Source organism: Mytilus galloprovincialis, chromosome 11 (genome assembly GCF_965363235.1).
Source record: "Mytilus galloprovincialis chromosome 11, xbMytGall1.hap1.1, whole genome shotgun sequence".
Lineage (NCBI taxonomy): Eukaryota > Metazoa > Mollusca > Bivalvia > Mytilida > Mytilidae > Mytilus > Mytilus galloprovincialis.
The window spans coordinates 78,713,774-78,723,729 of NC_134848.1; the positions used below are offsets into that span (position 1 = coordinate 78,713,774).

Sequence of the window (9,956 nt, forward strand, 5' to 3'; positions counted from 1 at the left end):
AATGTACACTATAATGTAAATGACATCAGCAAAATACAGTGGTAACAATTTGCTTGCCTTAGCCAATAATTACTCAGTATTAATACCAATAACTCTTGTATACATCTAATATGACAAAGTATGGTTTATAAGCAGTAAATATTGCTTAAATCATTTCATTAACTCTCTTTCATATTCAAAATGAAGTTTACTTAATCAAAACACTCATTTAAATTGAATTACAAAATATTGTTAAACCTGCGTTCTATAACATGACACATTAATGGTAAACAGGCTTTCCATAGTTTTTATAAAAAAAATAGCTCTCGTTTGTGTATAAAATAAATGTTAATTGAACTTTGCAGAAGTGAAAAGGGATGGTTATAGTTCCATCATTATAGATGCAATTGATTAATATACCAAGACAATTATTTAACAATAAAAAGACGTCTCCGGGTGCGGGAATTTCTCGTTACATTGGAGACCTGTTGGTGACCTTCTGCTGTTGTTTTTTCTATGGTCGGGTTGTTGTCTCTTTGATACATTCCCCATTTCCATTCTCAATTTTAATGTTCATGCAACAAAAACAAGTATATATAGTATTCTACGTGACATAAATTATGCGTCACACAATCACAGAAGATATAATACGATTTGTTTGTCAGTGTAATTAATTCATAGTGCTACTGTATACACAGATAATGATACAAAAATGTAAAATACATCGGCGTTCGCCGTATGCATATTGTTTGTTTGATGTGTTTATCATGTTTATATATGTGTTGACAATAAAAGCAATTTATAATAATGTAAAGGCCAGGGAAAATTTAATAAAATAATAATTTACCTGCAGATGGTATAAAAAGGGCTTCGGTACAACAATTTATGGTGTTTTTCATTTCATTTCAGCGTTATCATAAATGCATAATACGTCAACAAAACGGTGTTTCCGGTCATAATAAAAATAGAATATTACCGGTTGTACATGAATAAACTCCGGAATTATAAGTGACTTGCTCACTTAGATTATATCGTTGGTTTTCCTGTTTAAATGGTTGTTATCAAGACATTTTGTGGGCCCTTTATAATTTGCTATTTGATATGAGCCAAGGCTATGCGTAAAATCCAATAAATTGACCTCTAATCGTTTACTTTCACAAATTGAGGGAGAGTTGTCTCATTGGCACTCATAACACCCTAATGTCAAAGATACGCTGAACCTGAGTTGTTACTATCTTTTATTTCAGACCTCCAAAGAGGGTAAACAACTGAAAATATACCAAAATGAATCTAATGAGCACATCGTCACAATCGACAATTTTTACAAAATAATAGTACAATTAGTATAAACAATGTTCTCCATACATTGAAAAATATGTCTATCTTATGAAACAACAACAAATGATCAAAAAATGACATAAAATTACATTTTGAATAACAAAATTATAACACGAAAAACGTTCCATACACATACTGTTTTAAGAAAAAACGTACGCCAAAATATATGGCTCTAATGGCGTTCCATACAAAAATATTTTGACAAACTGACAGATTAATTTCAAAAATCGCAACTGAGAATTGTGTATAATAAATGCATGAATAAAAATAACAATCAAATAAACATAGGAATGCTTAATTTAACATGTAAAATACAAAATAAGTGTGACGTGAGATATGACTCGGCGAATCGTTTGAAATCACAATTTAAATCAAAAGGACTGACCTTAGACTTTAATACGTATATCGGACATACAAATAAAAGGTTATAAACTACAGTTTAACACAAAACTCACCCTGTGGAGGGTTGAATACCATAGAAAAGTTTGTTTGGCTTTGCCGCCGTTGCCGTTTGGTAGACATCATAATAAAATTCAACATAAAGACGGAAGAGATCTGTAAATGTCCGGAGTGTGATATTACACTCCCCCTCTGATTTCAAACTAAAATCACCAATTTATAAACAAATTTGAAATAACATGAACAAATTATCAATGCAAAATGTAATTACTGTTATTAAATGCTCCGACTATTTGAAGATTCAACGAGTTAAAATTATAATCATTAGTCTATTTCACTTTCTTTTAGATCCACATGCTCTACCAACATCACTAGTTCGTTGATTGGTCTAACATAACTAACCGGTTTCCCATCACGCACAACACGAATTTGAACCTTTCTGATTTTCTGATCAGAACTAGGGAATGAGTTTTCAACAATTGCGACTGGCCCAAGTTGCGAGCACATTCATTATCTCTTAAAAGTACTAAATCGCCTTCCTTCATATGACTGTTTTCACGGATTCATTTTTGTCGAGTTTGTAGACGATTTAAATATTCGTTACGCCACGGTTCCAAAACTCTTCTACTAGAAACTGAGTGTGCTTCCATTGAGATTTCAACATGTCTTTCTTTCCAAATGTTGAATAAGAAACATTGTCCTGATTTGTTTTATGTGCTAGAAGCATTGCCGAACAAAGAACACATGGTGATTCTGCTGTTGTTTTTTATTTGGTCGGGTTGTTGTCTCTTTGACACATTCCCCATTTCCATTCTCAATTTTATACTGTTTTTACATTATTTTGCATCTTAATTTTTGTTATATCATTTGTTTACTCTATATGTTTACGTAAATGAATGTGTTTAATCTAATAAAATATTAAAATATCATTGTTTTCTAAATGATTGTTTGATATCTTGCGTATAGCAAATATAACGAAATGAACAAATATTAATGACTATATCCGAATGGGAGACTAATTTCTGTCATAATTAAAACAATGAGTTAAGTTTTGAAATATAAAACAAGGTAATCAGCTGTAATCAAGTAATGATTAAGTTGGAAATTTAAGAAGATGTGGTATGATTGCGGTATGATTCCCAATGAGACAGAAATTAACAACTATAGGTCACCTCACAACGGCCTTTAATCTTTTTATCAGTGTATTAATATTACTTGACTGTAAAGAAATATATGTTATATTTCATTTTTTTGTTATTTCAGGTATATCAATTACTGATTACCGCCTGATGGTCAATGAAGAAGTCGACATCATCTTCCACTGTGTAGAATGTGTCCGCATACCACAAGATATGGAGGTTGAGGTACATATACGTTATTGTATTATTTCTTTAAATGCTGTGTGTTCGACAGTTTAATTTCTTATCGTTTCTTTATTATTTTGTATTAGAAGAAAAATTGTATTCAACATAAATGTTTCATTTTTTGTGGTTGACTATTCGTCCGAATAAGTGCTGTTATGCCAAAGTTTTCAAACCGTTACTTATGACAATGTATGATTACCTATAAAAGACCGATCATAAATCATATTAATCCAATCATTGGGCGCGTGTCTCTGTTTGATGCAAAGTAAACAAATTACGGAGGTGTTAATCCTTTAATTAGTTTATGTGATTGCCAATTATCAAACAATGTTACAAATATTAATGTGAATTTATATATTTTGACAATATTTTTTATAATATAATATTATATTTGACGTTTGTTCTTTACTTTTTCTTTTGTGCAAAAATACACAATTATATTTTGTTTCACGACTTTTATACATATGTTTTTCGTTTAGGCTCCAGAAGTATTAGAAGCACCACCATCACCAGTACCACCATCACCAGCATCTCCACAACCACTTGATGATACGCTTCCAGACCACTCTTTTGACATTACACTTGAGGTAGCAGAAGAAAATCCAGTTGTTGAGAGGTAATTATAATTCAGGTGGCTCGGGCGTATTCGAAGTTTCTATCAGAAGTGCCGTATTTTTGGTTATTTTATTCTTTAAAGAAAATGAATCAAATTGGTCGAAAATAAATAGGGGGTCACGGACCATTTAAGCTAAAATTTTTACTTTTAAACAGGTATGTAAAAGGGACCATTTTTCAATGAAATGATAGGGGAAATAGAGGTGTTGACATATTTTTTTCGGAATATCAAAAAAACGTTCTATGACAATTGTTCCAAATCTGTAATATGAAAAGCTGGAATACAGCTTCAAAGAATGAGCCAATAAAAAACGTAGGTCACCGATAAGGAAAAAAAAAAATATTTGCCTTACAACCCAAATTTTTGCGGGAAAATGGTAAAAATGGGTGAGATGTCATTTTGACCCTTTAAAAAATACCGATAATAACGAAAATATTCTATTAGTCACATAACTACAATGATTTAATATTTCTAATCAATCAAAATATGAAAAAAAATTACGACAAATACTTTTGTAATTCATGCGTGAAATTATGCGCAGTCGAGTAGTCCCGAGCCACCTTAATACATTATTTTAAAGTTAATAATGTTATTTTCAGGCAAAAGAAGTATTTTTATAATTTTAACTGGTTTATATTGTAAAACTTTTATTTATTGATGATTATAAAAAGGTTACTTCATGGTCAATCTGAATATTTCCAGTTTTTTTATTATAATTTTATTATGCATTCAACTAAACATTTACTAAACCGATCTTCTATGTTTTATGATTTGAAAGTGACTTATAGACCCAACTTATAAAGGTGTGAAAAAAATGTTTTAAATCTCTTTTTTTATGTTTGTATGTGATGAGACTGTTAAAGCCATCAAGATAATATCTCTAATTTAATTTTTATTATTTTCAGTGATATTGAAGATCCAGAGCTGTCCGACTCTTTAGTAGAAGACATACCGGTAACGTTCGAGGTAGTGGAGAACGGTACAATGAAAAGAGCCAAGAAGCTAGTCAGCAGTGACGGGTTTTCGTATACAGTTAAGGTATAATTATAATTGATATAAAGAAATGTATTATATATGATTTTATGCTTTTGAAAGTGACTTATAGACCCAATGTCAGAAATTATTTATATATATGTATTTTTTTTTGGTTTATAGAAATATGATGACATGGTATGATTGTCAATGAAACATTTATATAACAAAGACCAAATGTACTTCTTTTCTTTTATAAACACGTCACAAATTATTTTTATATACGTATTTTTATTAGAAATAAGATGACATGGTATGATTGTCAGTGAAACATTTCTCTAACAAAGACCAAATGTACTTCTTTTCTTTTATAATAAATGTATGTAATTAATGTTATTTTTTTCTTCCTGCAGTCATCCACTTCTAAGACGGTCAATTGGAGGTGTAGTGTTCGGAACAAGAAGGTATGGTGCAAAGCCACTGTGATGCAGAGAGGTCACAACTTCGTCCTGGGTTCAACAGACCACATCCATGCCAGTGATCCAGGTATCACAAAAAGAACAAAGATACGAGTTGGGGTAATAAAACATTTACATTTTACATATAAATTAATTGTGTTAAAAAAATTGAGCCAACTTAGATAACATTAAATGTGTATTATGTAATATATACTATGCAATGACATACTAATGAATTTAACTGCTTTTCTTTGTCATGGAGTTCTTTTCAGTATTTTTCCCCAATAATAATTGACAAATTCAATGTATTATATTGTATGCTATATTATGCTTAAGTTTATCATTAATTAACTCTTTTAATATATACCCTTCTTGGATTTTTTGGAACATTTACAGACATAAAAACTACTCTTTTCTCATAATAAAACAGTGTATTTTACTCTCTTCAGGTTTTAACAGAAGCATCAAGACATGCCTACAAGTCAGCCGGTGATATTGTAGATGAGCAGATGCGTGAGCATGTTACCGAAGACGACTTTAACCTTCCAAAGCCAGACAACCTCACCAGAGCTGCCAACAGACTTCACCAGAAATTGAGACCTGCAGAACCTAAAGACATTGACTTTGAGGTATCGTATGATATAAATTAGTCATTTACTTTAGCAAGTTTGTTACTTAAGAATAATACATTAACATTATTATAAAAAAAGAAGATGTGGTATGATAACAAATGAGACAACTCTCCACAAGTTACAAAAATGACATAGAAATTAATTTAGTTGGCTGATTTAATTAAAAATTATTTGTAACTTGTTATAAAATTGTCAGTATGCCATATTGAAAATATATTTATATTTTGTCATAAATCTAAATATCTCTATCATTTTTCAGATTGACAGAGAGTACCTAGCCTGTGACAACTTTTTAGTAGGCGACCTGACAGTTGACACTGCACGACATGTCATGTTTTCCACACCTACACAGCAACAGATCCTACAGACAGCTAGACGGTGGTACCTAGACGGCACCTTCAAGGTTGTACGCAAACCTTCCACACAGCTCTTCACTGTACACGCCTTTTTGCAGAAAGAAGATTCCATCAAGCAGGTTCCTCTAGTGTTTGTGCTGATGTCACGCAAAAGGAAGAGAGACTACAAAGCAGTAAGTTGATTATGAAATCATTATTTTTATAACTAAGATGTGGTATGGTTGTCAATGAGCCGGTGGTGTCCAAACATCTTACTAGTAAAAGTTTATCATTTGTTTATTATAAGACAATCTTTAGGAACAATGCAGTAAACTGTTCACGTGAATGTTACAAGATTTATAAATTATAAATATTACTTTTAACATTTAAATAACAATTCATTTATATATATATCATGTATATGTAACACGAAGTTAAATTTACTATTCTTAATTTTTAGGTTTTCGAAAGACTGAAGCAGGTAGTACCAGACCTACGTGTGCAAGCCTTCTGTCTGGACTTTGAGTCAGGTATGTTCTATATAAAACATAGTATACTACAATACAACAAAATGTGATATAAACGCCAATGAATTTAAATATAGATATATAAAGGAAGATGTGGTATGAGTGCCAATGAGACAACTACATGGCTGACATTAGATTTGTGTTTCCTTTCACAATTCCTTTTCAATCATTCAAAACAAAAAGATGGTATAAGTGTAAAATTTTATTTATTATAAAATCTCTTCATCATATAATTTTATTATGTATTAACAATATGTCATTTAAATTTACAGCAGCCTGGTCAGCCATCAAGACCGTCTTTCCTACAGCCGAGATAAAGGGATGTTCATTCCACTGGTGCCAAGCAGTCATGCGGAAGGTTGCTAAGTTGGGGTTGAAGACCGCCTATGACTCCAAGAAGAGTGTCCACCTCTTTATCAGGAAGTTGCTTGCTCTGCCATACCTGCCATCTGACCACATCAGACCAGCTTTTACTGAGATGCTTCAAACCACTGCAACCGCCTCACCACAGATCAAGCAGCTGATGACATACCTTCAACGTACCTGGTTCAACAACACAGTCTGGACTGTTCAACAGTGGTCTGTCCATCGGCTCTCAGTGAGGACAAACAATGATGTAGAAGGTATTAATTCTTAGTAATATATTTTATAGTTAATAATAAAATCAAAATAAGAAGATAATAAAAAATAAGAAGATGAGACAACAATTCCCGTAACTTTCAACAAGCACCAATGAGAAATTAAAATAACTTTACACATTAAAAACATATTTCGCTTTTATTTAAATTTTTGGTATCTATTGTGTTTATTTATTGTGTTTATTTATTAAGTCTCCCAAACAAAGTTTGGAGACTTATTGTTTTTGCTCAGTTCTTATTATTTTTATTATTCTTCTTCTTCTTCCTCTTCTTCCTCTTCTTCCTCTTCTTCCGCCACTTTAAATATGAACTTGTCCGCAGCGTTTCTCCAAAACCGCTTGTCAGATTGACCTAGAATTTCATAAAATGGTAGACTAATATGTCTAGGTGAGCCATCAATCTTTCGTTTGTGCATTGGGGTCTATTAAGGGGTATTTTGGGGGGTAGACAGGATGGAGGGGTTTACTATAGAACCCAATGGGATTTTATTTTCTAAAATTTTCAAATGAATATAACTTGAAAACTGTAAGTGATAGATACATGCAGTCTTCAGAATTGATTATGGGACAATTAAACAAATCACATGAAATATAGGGGGAGTCACTGGGAGTTCATCCCCACCCCCTTCAATTTGAGAATATGCTTATATCTTGTAAATGGTCCATATCCCCACCCCTAAACCATATATATTCTTAAATGGGACGATAAAACAAATCAAATCAAATTAAAGGGAGGTCCCCGGGGGTCATCCCCACCCCGTTCAATTTGAGAATGTGCTATTATCTTTGTAAACGGTCCAGATCCCCACCCCTAAACCATATATATTCTTGTAAGGGACAATAAAACAAATGCAATTAAATTAAAGGGAAGTCCCTAGGGGGTCACCCCACCCCCTCATGTTTCAAAACTTGTAATCGGTCAACATCCCCACCCCTAAACCATATATATTCTTGTAGGGGACAATAAAACAAATGAAATGAAATTAAAGGGAAGTCCCTAGGGGGTCACCCCACCCCCTCTTATTTGAAAACTTGTAAACGGTCAACATCCCCACCCCTAAACCATATATATTCTTGTAGGGAACAATAAAACAAATGAAATGAAATAAAAGGGAAGTCCGGAGGGGGTTACCCCACTCCCTCTTGTTTGAAAACTTGTAAACGGTCAACATCCCCACCCCTAAACCATATATATTCTTGTAGGGGACAATAAAACAAATGAAATGAAATAAGAGGGAAGTCCAAAGGGGGTCACCCCACCCCCTCTTGTTTGAAAACTTGTAAACGGTCAACATCCCCACCCCTAAACCATATATATTCTTGTATGGGACAATAAAGCTAATCAAATAAAATTAAAGGGAAGTTCCTGGGGTAGCCCCACCCCGTTCAATTTGAGAATGTGCTATTATCTTGTAAACGGTCCAGATCCCAACCCTTAAACCATATACATTCTTGTAGGGGACAATAAAACAAATCAAATGGAATGTAGGTAAATTTCCTGGGGGTCACCACCACCCCTTCCTGTTTGAATACTTGTAAATGGTGGAGATCCCTACTCGTAAGCCATACATATTCTTGTATGGGACAAAAAATCAAATCAAATGAACATGGGACCATATGAATGGCGAGTTATGGGAGCTTTGTTTGGGAGACTTCGTAACAGCATCCTGTTACAATTACTTCTTGTTTATAAATGTCACTAGACACATTAAAATTGTTTCGTTTTTATTCAAATTTTTACTAATTATTGTGTTTATTTTAGGGTGGCATAGGCGTTTCAATGGCAAGGCTGCCCACAACCACCTCCATTTCTACAAGATTGTGCCAGCCTTCCAACAGGAAGCCAAGACCGTGTCCATCACACAGCAGCTTGTAAGTGAACAGCAGCTCAGCCGATACCAACGAGACACATACAAGCAGCTTCAAGGTCGTCTAACTTCACTGTGGGACCAGTACGAGGAAGACAGTATCTGTACATCCGCGACTTTCTCCGTTCCATAGGCCATCTGTATACTCCACCTGTTCCTCAACCAGAGACCCTCCCAGAGTCCGACTCTGAAGATTCCGACTTCGAGTCTGATTAAGTGTTAATTGTAGTGACTTGATGAACATATTGATTGTGCTTATTATGTGTATACTAGTGCTTTGTTAAAATAGTAACTTTAATGAGTTCATATCGTAATATAGTGCATTTTGGTATGTTTTAGTGCTTTTGTTTCAGTTGTGACTTTTATAACTGCATGTTTATGTTGTGACTTTTTATAACTGCATGTTTATGTATTTTAGTGCTTTATGATATAGGTTATATGTGTGAGTGTGAATATAAATGTTTGAATATTGGGAGACATGTGTATGTAGTGGAATAAATGAATGAGTGACAAGAGCATAAGAGAGAAAACGTACGAGAATGTTAATTTAAAAAATGTATATAAGATGAATGTCCTACATGTATGAATGAAATGTATAAATGAATGGTTTGTGTATGTTGTATGTATGAAGAAGGTTTATATGTTTGGTGTTTATTTGTTTATCTGTATGACTGAATGAATAAATAAAATATATTAAAAAAAATATCATCTTTTTGTTTCTTATGCTAGAGTATATTGGTATGATTGACCATAATACAATTATCCATCAACAAATGCACAAAAATGAGAACATTTAAATTGTCAACAAATAGTATTCAACACAATTCAACA

General features: G+C 32.9%; 1 protein-coding gene across 1 annotated transcript; it reads left to right on the top strand.

The window, feature by feature from the left end:
- Positions 1–2,928: 2,928 nt before the first annotated feature.
- LOC143052862 (uncharacterized) lies at positions 2,929–9,432 on the top strand. The gene is made up of 9 exons (XM_076226002.1): positions 2,929–3,080; positions 3,560–3,696; positions 4,602–4,734; positions 5,082–5,246; positions 5,576–5,755; positions 6,018–6,287; positions 6,554–6,623; positions 6,893–7,243; positions 9,020–9,432. Exons 1-9 carry the CDS (start codon positions 3,006–3,008, stop codon positions 9,256–9,258), a joined length of 1,620 nt encoding a protein of 539 aa, XP_076082117.1. The 5' UTR covers positions 2,929–3,005; the 3' UTR covers positions 9,259–9,432.
- The last annotated feature ends 524 nt before the right edge of the window (positions 9,433–9,956 follow it).

What these genes read in the sequence shown, in the direction of transcription:
- LOC143052862 (XM_076226002.1), top strand. Translation starts at nt 3,006, where the DNA reads ATGGTCAATGAAGAAGTCGACATCATCTTCCACTGTGTAGAATGTGTC. An exon ending in GAAAATCCAGTTGTTGAGAG is followed by an intron (nt 3,697 to 4,601) that starts GTAATTATAATT and finishes TATTATTTTCAG; the next exon opens with TGATATTGAAGATCCAGAGC. An exon ending in GAACAAAGATACGAGTTGGG is followed by an intron (nt 5,247 to 5,575) that starts GTAATAAAACAT and finishes TACTCTCTTCAG; the next exon opens with GTTTTAACAGAAGCATCAAG.